This window comes from Psammomys obesus, unplaced genomic scaffold, assembly GCF_907164565.1.
Source record: "Psammomys obesus unplaced genomic scaffold, mPsaObe1.curated_primary_1811, whole genome shotgun sequence".
NCBI classification, from domain to species: domain Eukaryota; kingdom Metazoa; phylum Chordata; class Mammalia; order Rodentia; family Muridae; genus Psammomys; species Psammomys obesus.
The window spans coordinates 3116429-3132442 of NW_026596131.1; the positions used below are offsets into that span (position 1 = coordinate 3116429).

Genomic DNA, 16014 nt, shown 5'->3' on the forward strand with positions numbered 1-16014 from the left:
CCGGGAACCCGCGCGCCCGTCCCCACCCCGGCGCCGCCTGAAAGGCTTTTCTCCAAATCCCGTTTGTTTTTATCTTTTTCAAAGCAGCCGTGAACGGAATCGTGCACGACGTGGACCTGCTGGGCGCGGGCCTGCGGCTGGTGACCCTGCTGGTGGACCCCGACGGCTTGTACAAGATGAGCCGCCTGTACATCACTCCCGACGGCTTTTTCTTCCGCGTGCACGTACTAGCCCTGGACGCCTCCAGTTGCTCTAAGCCGTGTCCGGAATTTAAACCCGGTATCGAAACTGACCCAAAAGAGCAGGTCACCCGTGTCCTTCATACCGACTGCTGCAGCGGACCTGCACGCTGCAGCCCCGGCCTCTGTTGGTCACCCCAGCGCCCAACCCCCTTTTCAAAGACCAGGCATTGAGCAGGGCCTCACCCGTGCCAGGCCATCAGCTACGCTCTCAGGATCTGTCTTTTCTGAGCTCGGGCTGACCTGGAACTTACGGCAATCCCCCTGCTTCAGCCTTAGACATGCTGGGTTACTGGTGGGGCTCAGTCCCAGCTGCTTTGTGAGACAGTAGTTTAAACAATAGGCTTTAGAGGACAGTCAGTACCACTTCCGCTCTCCCATAAAGGTGTGACCGTTGACTGGCACACTACTGGCCAGGAATGGTGCTGCCCCTCCAGCACCCAGCAGGATTTGGAAGCAGGAGGGTCAGAAGCTCCTCATCCTCCGCTACATAATGTTCAAGGCCGGCTCCGGCTAAGCGACCTCCTTAAAAAAAAAAAAAAAAAAAAAAAAAACCCAGAACATTCCCGAACACCGACGGGCTGACACATAGGTTTATGACAAAACACCTCTTTCGAAAGGGGTGCCTAAGGGGTTCTGTACAGCACTGAGTTGAGAAAGGCCGCGTTGGAGCGGCGTCGGGGTTAGCCTGCTTTCACTTCTCCCTAGAGATGTTCCCTGGCTTTGTTCTGAAATGTTGGCCGTCTGCAGGTGATCCTTTCGATGGGTTTCTCACCTGTTTGCCAGGAGTCTAGATAGCTGCGTGGCGAGATGAGGTTCAAGCTCAGATCTCACGGTTTCTCGGCGCTTAGATGACACCGTTTTTTTTTTACGGTTCTTTTGTTCAGGGAGCAGGTATATCGTGATGGGCCACATCTACCATAAGAGACGGCAGCTCCCCACCGCTCTGCTCCAGGCCCTGCGAGGGCGCCTGCGTCCTGGAGACGGACTGCTCACGGGTGGCAGCAGCTACGTGAAGAGGTTTAACCGAAAACGGGAGTGGCAAGTTCGGGGTGCCACCCAAGCCCAGTGCATTTGAACAGACCCACTTGGAACTCGTGTTCCTCAAGGCTCGGAATCCCGCAGTAAGGCGGGGAAGGTCCGCCCTCACGTAGCGGGGTGGGGGCTTCTGTGAAACTGGGCCCACAGCTAGCTACCATATGCACTCTAAAGCTGTCACTGTGTTCACTGAGGCTCATGCTGAGGCTCCAGAGCAGCGGGAAAGTTACTCAATAACAGACAGCGACCGGCCCAGCGAGGGCGGACACTGACCTCCCAGGTCAACAAAGCACACCACTTTGCATTGTTTTTAAGTTATTTTAATTTAATGCTTTTTTTTTTCCAGTAGAAACAATTCACAAAACATTTCTTGACTTTAAATATACAACTTTGAATAGTATCTATCATGTGTCAAGCTAGATTTTGTATTTAAAGCATCAGAGTTTAAATTCCACACGTGAGGATAAGCATCCCGTCAAGCTGTTTGCATATGAAATGTCATTTACATCAAACACTAGGGTCGGAGCCCAGGCCAAGGATGAAAATTAGACATTTCAAGGGTGAATTCAAGCAAAACATCATTCAAAGTGTGTTTCTGATGTACCAAAATACAAGGTCCTATGATGTATCCTCAGGCTTCCTTGGCCCTGTAACCTATTTTGTGCCAAACTGGCATCAATTTCAGCCTGTTTCCTGGTATATCTGATGTCATTTTTATGTTAAGACCCAGTATCACAACCGTATTTGTAAAGCAGTAAACCTTGCCATGAAATCAGACCTTGGATGCACCTGGCTTTTTTTTTTTTTTTTTTTTGGCCTCAATGATCCTAAAGACTTTAGAAAAAGCCTTTTTCAAACTTTCTTCCCAAACCCTGGAAGCAGTGTTCCCCAAAGGGCCGAGGGCTAGCTTTGTTTGGTGTGGACAAGTCTCCAGTCACTAGCTTCATGATTTTATACCTGAGTCCACAAGGACACAGCAAATTTTCTCTCTCAGATGCTCGAGCTGTATTTCTGTTATTCTGAAGTGCTGTGAGTAGACCCTGAGAATGCATGGCCCTTTAGTCCCAGCCCTGGTGAGGTAGAGGCAGGTGGATATCTGTGAATTCCAGGCCAGTCAGACCCACAGTAAGAATGGAACGAATGAAGATGACTGTGAGAATAGAGGAACACTGGAGAGTTGCCTGGGAAGCGACAGCTTATGACACAAGGCATAGCCAGGTGTGGTGATGAGCACCTGCGATCTGAGGCGAGTGTGTCAAGAGCGCAAGGCCAATCTACGCTACATGAAACCCTGTCTCAAAAATAAAAGATGCTGGGCGAGGGGGCACACACCCAGCACCCAAGAGGCAGAGGCTGGTGGATCGGAGTTTGAGGCCAGCCTCATCTACACAGAGAGTTCCAGGACAGCCAGGGCTACACAGGGTTCCTGTCTGGGGAGAGGGGGAAAACAGCCATGTGCAGTGTGGTTGGCCTCAGACATGGGACACATGAGCAGTTCTATTTTGTGGTAAAGCATTACTAAGGGGCTTTTTATCTTTTGATTTAAGAAAAAAAGTTGCATGTAGCCTCTGACTGGTACTTGCTACAGAAGCCAGGTTGACCCCATACTTTCAAAGCTCACGGGATGAGCTCTCTGGAACTGTATCGCAAACTCCCAGCTTAAGGTCTTTTAGAGAATTTTCCAAAGATGAATCGTGTCCAAATCCTTTAAAATGCTTTTTCTTTGGAGTGCTAAGTATGGCTGTGTAATGCCAGCGCCCAGGAGGTAGAGGCAGAGGTTGATCAAAGTTATCTTTGGCTACAAGTGTGTGAGGCTAGCTTGGGCTACATGAGACCCTGTCCTAGAGAGGGGGTAGCAGGGGCTTGGGAGATGACAGCTGTTATGATCTGTGCTGCTCAGTAGCTTTCAACTCCCTGCACCTCTAGCCTAGGGCACTTCACGTCCTCTTCTGCTCCCCTTGGGCACCTGCACACACACCCCGCCCCCCACAGACACATACACATAAAACCACAAATGCCAGACCCCCTGGCTCAGTGTACTTGGAGGTCAGGCCACTTGTAGAATGCCTGGATTTAAAAAAAAAAAAAAAAAAAAGGCCATCATTCAAGGTTGGGTCTGCAAGGCAAGGCTGGTGCAGCTCACTGAGGTCGGTTAGCAATGGACTGGAGACTGGAAAAGGAGACAGAAAAGAACCCTGGGGGTTCCAGGGTTGGAAGAATCGCCTTTAATATTCACACAGAACCTTGGTTGGAGTTTCTAATTTTATAGAAAAATTTTAATGAGCAAATCATTGTTGCCCCTAATCCTTTTGTCCCATTGAGAGATGCCAACTGCTGCCTCCGTCCATGGATCCATGCTCCAAAACCTAAAGGGCCCTTTGTGGCCGTGTATACACACAATAGTCCCTCAGCAATAAAATACTCAATTGCCTTCTGGACAAATTCAAGAGCATCTGTCCTTCAACTACAGCTGTTACTTCAAGGGTTCAAGGAGGGGAAAGAAGTTTTTTTTTTTTTGTTTTTTGTTTTGTTTTGTTTTTGGTAGGGAAAGGACTAGAAGACGCCTTCCCACCCCTTTTTGGTGTGTGATACTAGCTTTTAAGAACTGTCTCTAGACTGATCACATGGTTCTCTGCAGTGTTCTTCTGAAATCATTTTTAAGGAGAGCAAATGAATGTACATGCAAGACTTCCTGCCTGCCACTTGCAGGACCCTGTCTTAACTTGTTTGTGGTCTCTTCCAGTCTGAAAATTCACCATTTTTTTTTTTTAGTTGAAATTTGGTTTACACTGAACAAGAGACACGCTATTCTCAGAAACGCCTTTCTCAGAATCTCATTCTGTGTATCTTAAAACTCTTCAAACTACTCCACATGACAAGACCCCAGGGGCTCCCAAGGTTTTTTGTGGGACCCCCCCCACCATTTATCAGCTATTACTTTGCTTAGGAAAGACCAACACTCCAAATTAAAGACACTGCCTGAGGCTGGGCAAAGTGGCACATGCACGCCTGTAATCCCAGCACTCAGGGAGGCAGAGGTAGTCTGATCGCTATGAGTTCGAGACCAGCCTGGTCTACAAAGCAAGTCCAAGACAGCCAAGGCTACACAGAGAAACCCTGTCTCGAAAAACCAGACACTGCCTGGGGACCTGATCCCAACAGGAAAAGAGTGAACTCTTGCGGCTGGAGAGTCAGCTCAGCAATTAAATAATTGGTTGTTAGTGATGCTGGGTTCAGTTCCCAGCATCCACATGGTGGCTTAAGTCAGTAGACTCCATCTCTAGGGGATTCAGCATCTTCTTGTGACCTCCCGTGGACTTCAGGCATACATGTGGTGCACACACATACACAGGCAAAAACACTCATACACATAAAAATACATAAAATTCACACACACACAAAAACAAACAAACCAAAAAAACAAAAACAAAACAAAACAAAAAAAAAACAAACAAAAAAGGAAATGCTGTTAGTCTGAGCATGCAGCCACCATGTTGGGTCTTAAATTAGAAAGGAGAGAACCGAGATCTGACCTGACACAAATGGACAGAGACAGGGAAAGAAGTTTTATTTGCAGATCTTAAGAGGAAAGGTTACAAACAGCAACACATTGTCAGGGTCCCTACACAGCACTCCAGGCCAGTGCAAGTAGAAAAAGGTCCTTTTTACTGTAGAAAACATCTCCAAAAGATCACAATTTCTTTGACCTACTGTAGGACAGTAAATACGAACCCTGAAGAATTAGCACAGGAGAAAAAAAAAGCCTTACAGACACGATGAAAAATATCTCTTAAGAAATGGTCTCAAATTGTGAATTTGGAGATGAAGCACAAGAAATGCTAAAAATACTTTTAGCAAAGAAATCTATCAAGGCAAAGAAATACAACTTACAGGCTCAAAGCCTGTGCAGAAACACCCTAACCATTTCACAAATGCGCATCGGACCACTTGGTCTGCCAAATCAAACAGCATAACATTTTACTGAGTAGCAGAAGTTTGTCAAATAAGATTTGTAGAAAAGCAGCTTTTGAAATAAGAATGTACGTTTTTCAAAAATTCCTCTTGAAAGACTAAAGCTCTATAAGTCTGATAAAATTATAAAATGTCTTTATATGGTGATAGAAATTGCAAAAGTCTTTATACCATTAAGTACACAAATATGAAATTAACATCTTCCTGGTCTCAGAAATCCACAACCCACCCCCGCCCCCTTCTCTGTACAACTTGGCAACACCAGAAAATATATCAAACAGTGAACCAACCAACCATTGTTTCATTAGAAACTGCACAGAATCCAATGTCAAAAACATTACTTTTATTTTTTTTTTTTTTAGGATGAAATGTCCTATTACGTACAAAAAGAATTATTTAGAATTTGCTACAATTTGTTAAAAACATAGCAATCTATTGCCTACAGGTAGGAAAGCTTTTGCTGCAACAAGCTTAAGTGATTTAAGCCCATATATACTCAGATATATGAATAGAAAGTACAGGAATACTGGACATGGCGAGATGCAGAATCACTTTGTATCGTTAAATGTAGAATTCTTGCATCAGCACAGTGCTTACAACATGGAACTTTTTTTTTTTTTTTTTGTAAACTAAAAGGACAAAATAGCCTGTATTTAACTACTTCCACCTTAATAGTTTAAGCAAAAATTTTGTTACCATATTGAGCAGTTAAGTCTCTTTAGCTGTAAGCATAGGCTAAAGTGACATTTTATATACAGAGGGAGTGAGGGAGTGGGCTTCAACAGAGCACGTGAACCCAGAAGAACCTGTACACCTGAGCCTGTAATAAGAAAGAGTTGCCAACTGTTGCCACAGTTTCCTTTCAAGAAACTAAGGGCTGGGGAAGGCTTTGCATAGCAGGGCGACACCAGACAAACAGAGAAGACTTTTAAAAAACAAAAACTAGTAGATTCTAGAACTCAGCAGGACAAGGCTAATACAGACTAGTGCAAAATCTAGGAAAACATCTGCGAGGCTGCACGGCCCAACTCCAGCTGATTTGCACAACACAGTAAGCAGCGCAGAGGGGAAGGTAAGCGCGCGGGCAGGAGGGACATGCGGATCACGCCTGTCTGCTCTGTCCTCCACCCTGCTTTGTGTGACTTCCCTACCGCAACAAACCAAACCAAAGGAACCAACCAACAAGAGAGGCCACGGTCATCTAAACACCCCTCACCCCTCACAGGGAGCTGTCTGCCACTGGGAATTTGTCTAGAATCACAGAGGGTGGGGGATGAAGGCAACCTGCACTGTGTCCAATTCCCAAGTGATTACAGTTATTACAGCATGAGCAAGTGGTGCTCGGGGTCAGCTCCCTGGAGATTTCCTGATGTGGTGACAACGGGTTTAGGAAAGGAAGGGCCTCTGCTACACTGGAGAAACGCAGGCCTCTGCCTGTCGTTCCTGGCGGCCATCCCTGTCCCCACAAAGGCTTACAGGTAATCATTAGCGCACATTCAAAGAGACCTCCATCTGGGGGAGAAAAATGATCTCCATTTATTTCGATTCATATACATCCATAGTTGAATTTTAATACAAAAAGAAAAAAAATTAGAATCTGACAAATGTTTACAAACAAGATACCTTCAAATAGATTTTGCTCATTTAGCCCGGTGCAGAGTAAATGACAGTCTGTACTGGTGTAGTCAAGGCAACGAAGTCTGTAGTCCAGGACCACTTAGCCCAGCCTTTCCGTAGGCTTCATTTGTGTCTACTGTGAACGATAGACTCACTGTTGATTCCCAGTTGTGTGCACTTGTGTACATAGCAGCTCCTTTCATAGAAAGAAAAGACACCTAGAGGTCGCCTTGTACGTCACCTACAGGAATCATGATAGATACACGATGGATACACGTGACCAGGGCTGGATTTTATAAGAAAAAATAATTAGCTGACAAATGAGGGCAGCAATAAAAAAGCGTCTTTTTTGCAACAATAAATAAATACAGTCAAAGTTTTCTGTGAGACTCTAAGCAGCTTCTTCACTGAAGAGCAGACGTGGCATTTCCACGGAGTTACACTTGACCCCATAGTATCTTTTTTTTCTTTCTTTTTTCTTTTTTTTTTTTTTTTTTCAATAAACAAAGTTTCCTGCTTCTGCCACAATAGCAAAGCCATTTGCTCTCGACAAGACAACGGTGTAACGGTGTCGTTGACTTTGCTTTTCCTTTGTCTGTTGGACAAAATTGGCCAAGAATACAACTGGATTGTTGTGACCAATAGGAACGAGGTTATGGTCAAGTCTTGTCAGGGTAGCCTGACTGAGAACATCTGGCGCTTTACTTTATAGTTCAGAGCGCCAGCCTCTCGCTGTGTCTAGCTTAGGTGACACGCTGAGCTCTAAGGAGGTGTAGACTGCAGCTTGTTGTTATGAGACCTACAGAATACAGAAAAAAGGGGACAATTAAGCACCCTTCACTTTGAAGCAATGATACTTTTTGTGGATGCCAAGGCCAGTCTGGGGAAGCAGGCGTGCTCTTTCACTCGTCCTTGGCAAGCATTTATAAGGAAATTGACAATTAAGAAATCTTTAAGCTACAGTATTAAAACTTTTCACTGTACAGTAAACATGGTGGCTCACTGGAAAAACCCAACATTTAAAGATATACGTACATATAAGTGAATATATATTAAGATTACATCATTTTCAACAAATGGGACAAATAAAACATTTATAGACACATTACGGTAGTAAAAGGTGTGTGTGTGCCTGTCTATTTACAATATGCAGAAAATGGAAAGCTCTATCAGAAGACAATGGCAATATTAACATCTTTCTATTCAAGCCCAGAAAGTCTTCCTCTTTTCACAGTTTTATTCACAACTTGTTAGTGACTAAACTACTGTACAGGCAGCAGGACTAACTCAGCACTTTCTATCGCAGTAGCAGTAAGTACAGAGTTCCCAGCAGTCACAATTCTTTAAACACACTGTCCAACATGGCTGCCAGAATAAAACTTTTATGTATCTACATATCTGTATTTAACATTAAAAAATTATATTAACTAGTTTCAACTTTTGGGAGGGGAATTTTGAATTAGGTAATCACATGGTACAATAAACAGTGACCTCAACATCCAGTTCTGATTCCAGTTAAAAATTCAGACTAAAGATATCACAATCTGTAAGAAAAGAAAGAACATGGGTGGTATAAATGATGAATCAGAACAAAGTCATGAGAATAATGTGCACACAATCTTGGAGATCACAAATTAAACATGGGAGGTGTGGGCAGGTTAACAGCAAAAAAGGAGGAGGGCTTAAGGACCTCCCATGATGTGCTAGCATAAAACCAGGAGAGCATAAGCCGCCTCCACACAAGTCTTTATGTTGAATGCACTGGAGCAGAATTGAGCAGCCTTGAGCCACTGGAAGCAACTTGGTGGCAAGATGTCCTGGGGATCGGATATTATTCCCTCCGGTTGCTAAGCCTCCATCTTCTTCAAATCCTTTTGTTTTGCTACAAGTCCCAGGACTGTCCCCCCCCCCCCTCCCCATTCTGCCTGCAAGTCTGGCAGCTTGAGCAGGACTCGAAGCACCCAGCTTCCAGATGCCCTTCCAAAGGCCTTTTGGAATTCTGAAAGGCACTTTCAGAGATTTGACCACAGCACGGACTGTACAAGGTGCGAATGGAAGCCCGCAAGGGCCTGTGAAGGGGCTGTGGCCTCTGCTGCGGGGCACAGAGGCCCTCCTGCTTCCCTTTCTGAGCCTACTATATTTCCCTACAACTTGCAGCTGTCTTCAATACCTCCTTAGGCTGCTCTGAGAAGATGAAGCACCTAGTCATTTGCTGAGAAAGTGTTTTCTTATCCTCACTTTTTGTAATTCAGTGTTAGGCTTTTCGGACTCTAACCAATTATCTAATGTCTGAACCCTCTGCTCTCCTGAGACATTCCTATCTCTTATTCTGCTGTCATCTTCCGACCTGGACACGTGGTGCACATACTGGCTCTACAAACGTCACTTAGGTTCTAGGCATTCTCAACTGGTTGCTGGGACCTCTTGTTTCTTGGACTAAAGGCCTTGTTTTCTTTTCATTTCCTTTGTTTTTTGAGACAGGGTCTTACTCTGTAGCTGGATTAAGATGTGTGCCACCAAGGCAGGAGCCACCATGCCAGGCACTCAAGGTCTTGTTTCCTTGATGCTCTTATCTCTGGGAAAGCACGTCACAGCAACCGGAGAAGGCCCTTTCCTTACATCACCCACAAAGTGTCCCGCATTCATGCTGTACACATGTAAGCTGACAACCAAGTTTCCCAAAGAGCTGGATGCAGTCTCTCTCCCCTTACACAAAGACCGGCCAGCAGTCTTAGCCTTGCTGCTCACAGGTGTTCTGTTCCACCTCCCAGAAGCTTCTTTTAGCCTGGCCATTTAGTGTGGTGGTTGTTTCCCACCCGTCCCTTGCCTTGGGTACCGATCAGTGATCTCTCTCTGCAAGGATGCAAACTGCAGAGGAGAAGCCTCCTCACTACTCAGTGTCCCCAAGGCGGTGCAGAAGGGTTCTAGACGGCTGGGCTCAGTGAACAATGGTCCTGAATGTTTTAATTTCTGCCAGTAATCTTTTGATCATTTCCTTCATCTTCTCTGCTCTTCCGGACATTTCACTAAGTTGGGCATAGTAACATTTTTATTTCATAATCTTCATGACATGAACTTTCATCACTTACATTTGTCTTTTCCTAATCTTTTTGGGCAGGTTTTGTTTATTCTCAATAATGGACTCAGCAGGGTACAGGTGCAGTACATTAGACAGTTTCCTGGGACACAACTCAGGGATGTGTCCTGGCTGTAAACAGCTTGGTTCTCTCTGGGCTCCACTTTTCTGTCCCACCCTGGCCCTTCCCTTTGCAGGTGCAGGCTTTCCTGGGTGTCTGGCTATCCTTTTCATAAGAACAGGGTACAGACTGGGTGTCAGCAGGCTCAGCCACATGCCCAGAGCTTACTGGAGGGCAGCTACTCCTCTGCTATTTGAGACAGGGTATTACTGGGTCGTGAACTTGAGTTCCAGCTACGCTTGGCTTTAGATATAAAGAATGAGTTTTTTAGTGTCCCAAGTGGCATTCTGGGGATGGTTCATTTTTGTTCTGGGAGGCTGGCCTGCTCACTGTAGTAAGGTAAGCAGCATCCTCTCCGGCATCCAAGTACTAGCCACCAGCACCACCTCCAACAGAGATGAACAGCTCTTTGTTTCTCTGTGGTTTTCTATGGAATCACCATATCTGGGGTTCTCCAGGCAAAGTGCTGGGACCTCTGCTGAATTCTACACAAGAATTTGGATTAGGTATGCAGTAGACTCACGAACTGATGTTTTCCCATCTGCTTACTATTGAAGAGAATTCAGTGTGCTCTTTACTAGGAACCTATCTTTTAAAAACCTCCTCCGCTATGTCTAAAATACAGCTCTTCCTATGGGAGAAGAAAGACAAAATGGACCAAAGGCGGTGCCAGTGTGTGAGGTGGGAGAGCCCAGGGCTGGAGAACTCAACCAGTGCTATCCCCCAGCTTCACCTTGGGCTCACAATACCAACTCTGGTACTCGGTATGGAATCCAGAGAACACAGAGGAACAGGCCCCAACCTGTCCAAGGTGGACAGGACCTGAACAGTCTAGGACTGATTGAGCGGGTGGGTGGGTGTGGTATGGTGAATGATGATTCTCAAGGCTGCAGCATGACAGCAGTGACTGGCTGTGACCACCTGAGAGGCACCAAGCCTTGACAAGGAGGATGAGCTTCATGGGCTTGAGATGGGGGTGAAGTTGAGAAACAGAGGGACACAAAGGTCACAGCTGGAAGACTTCATGCAGAGGTGCTCAAGGTTTTTATGGTTTAGAAAAACTGAGAGTTACAGTCTAGCATAGCCTACGTGCTTTTCTAGAAAGCACCCAGAAAACCAGCAGTTGACCATTTCTAAGGTGCAGCACAGATAACCCAAGCAGAGCACTGTTAAGCCCTGTTTGCTGGGTTTCTCCTTGGGTGGCTTGAGGGGAGCCAGAGCTGTTCCTGCTTACCAGGAGTTAGCAGACAGACTCCTGCCAACAGCATGTCACACAGTGACTTCGTGTTAACAACATTAACAGACACAGGCCTTTCTCATTACTGTGTCTACTCCCGTTCTGAAGAGCAGAGCACAAGGCCATGGTCTTTTTTTGTTTGTTAGTTGAGACAGGGTCTCACTCACTATGCAGACCAGGCTGGCCTCAAACTCACAAACTCTTCTGACTTCTGTGTGCTGGGATTAAAGTTGTGCACTGCCATGCCTACAGCATAATCCCGTACGTAGTCAATCTTGACTTTGTAGGAACAGTATTTTTCTGTCTGAGGAACAAACTTACTAAGGACACTACACTGGGTGATCAGTAGGGAAAGTGCAGAGTTTAAAGAAGGACTTAGTTAAGAACACTGAACACCCGTACTTACCTGCTGGCCTTGAATCCTTTTAGTTTCTGTACAAAGAATGATTCAAGAACTTCTGCACACTGATAAAAAGGGGAGTCACTGGGATTGTAGTAACGGCAGTTATCAAAAATTTTGGTCATATCTGCCACGAACTCTGTCAGCTTTTCATAATACCGTTTTTGTATTCGCTCTTCCATGGTGGCAAGGTCTTAAAAACACAAAACAAAATATTTTCCAAGCTTTAAGGTTTTCCTCCCTGTCTTGCAGCTCCCATGAACTCAACATGTGTGTTTACTTTAAATCCTTCTGAAACTGCTACTCCACGTCTGGAGGCTGCGATTCACAAAGAGCATCTTAGTGCTGCTCAACACTGCTTCTGCTTTGGAATCCTGGCTGCTGCTAAGGAGGTTCTTTCATTCTCAGTTAACTATACAGAACAGAGGTCCACTCATTCCATTCATTCCACTCTTTAAGGTAAAGGAAACCATGCCATTGGATCTAAGCATAAATATATAAGAGAAATTATTTATCTTTTTGTTTTTTGTTGCTGTTTGTTTTGAGAGATGGGGTCTCTCTACATAGCTGTCGGTCTCTTCAGAATGATGATTCTAATGGCTTTATGTGGCTTAGAAGCTCAATTTACTGGTGCTTGAGAGATGGCCCAGTGGGCAGGGCATCTGGCTGCTCTGCCAGTGGACCACACAGAGCCATCAGAATCATTGTTCTGAAAGGACGCAAGCAACAACTATCCCGGGCCTCTTAGTCTGTAAGGCTAATGCTCTACCACTGAGTGGTCACTCAGCCCCCGACTTAACAGACTCTCCCTCCAACCTCTTCATGTTCTCCTCTCTTCTGAGAACACTTTGCTGGCTTTAAAAACACAAGTCTTCTATCAGCCAGAGGGAATGCTTCACCTATGGGGAAACGTTTGTGCTTCAGCTTTTGTAATTTCTCCAGCTGGCACGTTATTCGGAAATGTGACTGTACGTAGCTGCCCCTCTTTGCTTTGTTATAGCTTTGTTCTTTGCTCAGTTATAGCTTGACTAGTAGCACTTACTTCTCAGGGGGCAGGCTCTCCACTGGTGGTCCTTGGACTTGCTTGTCCATCAGGCTGGGTTCACTGACTGCACTCACTTTTTGTTCAGCTGTACAACTCTCTACTCACCCACAGTTTTACTGAGTGACTACTGGACTGACAGTTTGTTGCATTTCCAGTGTTTTGCCATCACAAACTCTGTTGCCACAAACATACCCTTGTCCCCATGTTAAGCTGCAGGCTCAAAGGCATACGTAAATGGCTGTTCCAAGATGGCTGTGGTGCCTTCCTGTAACAAGCACTTGGGAGGTACAGGCAGGAGAAGCACTACAAGGATGCACAGGCTTGGGCTAAGAATGCCTATGAAGTCCAGCCTCCAAACACGCCTCAAGGATGCATTCAAAGTGACTGATACAGTTACAGTGTCGCCTGCATGCCCGAGATACTCCCATGATGCATCAGCACCATGGATGACAGAACACTGGCCCGAGACTTCTGAAATGCGTCTCCCTACCCAGCTCAAGCACTTACCCATCGGCTCTTTAATAACACCGTAATAATCTGGTGCATCATTGGGGTCTACCGGTTCAAGGAAAGGCCAAGCCATCTTATGGGCCTACAACAAACAACAAGTGTCATTACCATCTGTGAATGCAGTAACATACGTACTAATCCTATTCCGCTGCCTCACGGGGTCAATAAACCCTACTAAGTCAAGTGAGCTTCACATTCTCGAAGTGAAGTTGGTCACATAAGGTGACTCGAGTGAGGCACAGGTTTTCTTAAATGATCACGATTTACAGTCACAGTGCTCCGAGGACCTTGGTGACAGGAGTGGGGCACCAGCCCACATGACGTCTATACCCTGGTTCCTATGTGATGAGCTGCCAGCTGTGGGATGCTGGACCGGCAAGCCCTTCAGCATGCTGGGATGTTATCCCTGCTGGGTAATGAGGTGGCGGAGTCAGATGCTAAAAAGCACTCTGCCAGGCACTGTGGCTGACTTTCCAGGTCTCGTGACTTTGACTGCAACTGCAGCAGAGATTTAACACAATGCCTTGCTTTGACACCCGTTTCTAATACTCCCAATCTTCCCTATTCTTTCATTTCTAGTGAGAGAATACATGGAGAACCAAACTGTTTTCTCATCTAAGCCTATGAGATACAGTTTTCTTCAAAAGCAAAACAGAAGTGAAGACCAATGCCTAACGTGCCTCGGGTGATGGACAGGCAACAGCGGGCGTGGCACCTTTGGTAGACCTCAGGTCACTGGCACCTGGCAGAACGCACTTTTCCCAGCTCTTCTCACTGGGCGCTGGGAGACTCCCTCAGGCGCAGCGCTCCGCAGCTTCTTACCTGTAAGGAGCGCAGCACCCTCTTCAAGCCTTCATAGTCTTTTTCTGTCAGTGGTGTGAGCACTGTCATGGCATCCTCCGTTGACTGGCACTGTGGACAGACATACTCATCAATGAGCTCTGCCTCACTTTGCAAGATGCCAACACAGCGCCCGTGGTACCAGTTCTGACACCGATCACAGCCAATATAAAATCTGCAAGATCCAAAATGGAAATGTGAGGCCACACAGAACAGGCTGCTCCTGCCTAGACTTTACCTTTAAAGACCATCATGCAACTGAAAACTGGCTAACCCCTGGGGTATAAAGCGCTTTTAGCATTATGGTTGTTTTACTAATCGAGACTGACACCCCAATGTGTTAACCAAATACTTTGGATATTAAGAACAGTCGTAAACATGAATTTTAAAGTACTGTGCACTACTGGGGAGCCAATCTACAGAAAAATACAAAACATTTGATTGACTTTTAAAGCTCAAAATAAGGCCAAAAAAAAAAAATCTTTCAACATGTCCCGTATCAAATGAGAGTACAAAATCAGTGAGCTAGTAAAGAGGCACAGCTCATCCCCAAAGGGTGCTTCTCCCAGCTATAACGGAGCACCACGTCACAGACAGGCTTTTCATCACAGTACTTTGTTACATACTGAAGAAACGACATTTCCCCCAAGGCAACTCAATCATTCACTAGGAAGCAACATACATTTTGAAGGGGGGAGAGAGAGAGAGAGAGAGAGAGAGAGAGAGAGAGAGAGAGAAAGGGAGAGAGAGAAAGAGAGGGAACAGAGAAAAAGACTGGAAAGGCTTTGTAATGTAGGTGTATAACACACAGCAGAGAGGCCCTGCTTTCATTTTCAGGTAAGTGACCAATCGAGAAATGCGGCTTCCTGAATTGTCAAACAGATGCTCTTATCAACTCACTGTGACTCATCATAAGGTGTCCTGCAGATACAGTACAATTCCTCACTGCTGCCCTCTTGTGCCCGCTTACAATCATTACAGATGTACACATCCATTTTCTTAGCCTCCTTTTCTGTGATGCCAACACATTCTCCATGATACCAGTTAGTACAAAGATCACAGCCAATATAGAACCTAAAAGTATTCACAATGAAAATGACAATGTAGTTGTCATTTTGAGCTGCACGGTATGTAAATCTGTCTTTTCTACCCTGGTTCACTTTCTTACAGAATAATTTCTGCAATGAGTCAGCTATACACCCTGAATGCAACCATCCTACCAAACTACAGCATCTGACACTGTACCAAGGGTGGACATGTCGTCACATCAATTTCAACGAACACACTGTTTAGTGAAATATGGGTCTTTAAAAACACACTCAAATTTGAGAAAAAAAATTAACAACACACTGATGGTGATGGCTTCCTCTTAATGAATGTGTGTGAAACTGTAACAGGCACAGAAACCAAAAGCCAAAGAATCAAAGACTTACATCTGTCAAACCTATTCTACAGAAGCCATTTCAATACCAGGGCTATTTCTTAGATAGGTTTGAAAATGTATCTCACAATTTAAAATTGGAAACAGAGCAAAGCGCACACACCAAGGACAGTTACAGTACAAGGATCATGCAGGCCAGCCAGGTGTAGAGGACAAATGGTCAAACGTGATATGAGGAAAACTAGGAGAGGTCCATGTATGTAGGCATTCCTGTTCACTGAGCTTGACAAGGGGAGGGAGGGAGGGAGGGAGGGAGGGAGGGAGGGAGGGAGGGAGGGAGGGAGGGAGGGAGGAAGGTAAAGGAGCCCAGGTTTTGACACAGGCTTCTGGGGAAAAGTCGCCAGCACTCTTTAAAACGTCTCTATCCGTGCTGGTGGGAGCTGCTGCGCAGGGAGCTGTGCGTCAATCACAGGTAGCCAGGCTGGCCTTGTGACAACTGGTGCCCTCCCAGTCGGCCAAGCTGTTTGTGGTAATTTCA

The 16014-nt window shown here is 45.6% G+C and overlaps 2 protein-coding genes across 6 annotated transcripts in view; one reads left to right on the forward strand and one right to left on the reverse strand.

Moving 5' to 3' along the window:
• CUNH17orf58 (chromosome unknown C17orf58 homolog) overlaps nt 1–2052 on the forward strand; it is a 4623-nt gene extending 2571 nt beyond the window's left edge. The window contains exons 3-4 of the mRNA XM_055592076.1: nt 88–279; nt 1127–2052. Of these exons, the coding sequence (XP_055448051.1) occupies nt 88–279; nt 1127–1317 (383 nt within the window). The 3' untranslated portion in view covers nt 1318–2052. The remainder of the gene's footprint in view (nt 1–87; nt 280–1126) is intronic.
• A 4710-nt stretch (nt 2053–6762) lies between these two features.
• Bptf (bromodomain PHD finger transcription factor) overlaps nt 6763–16014 on the reverse strand; it is a 103660-nt gene continuing 94408 nt past the window's right edge. For 3 of the 5 annotated variants that reach the window (XM_055592072.1, XM_055592071.1, XM_055592069.1), the window contains 5 exons: nt 14996–15169; nt 14078–14270; nt 13253–13337; nt 11707–11893; nt 6763–7665 (listed from right to left, as the gene is read on the reverse strand). In XM_055592072.1, the coding sequence (XP_055448047.1) occupies nt 7629–7665; nt 11707–11893; nt 13253–13337; nt 14078–14270; nt 14996–15169 (676 nt within the window). In that variant the 3' untranslated portion in view covers nt 6763–7628. The remainder of the gene's footprint in view (nt 7666–11706; nt 11894–13252; nt 13338–14077; nt 14271–14995; nt 15170–16014) is intronic. The other 2 variants (XM_055592073.1, XM_055592070.1) reach the window with 1 other exon arrangement.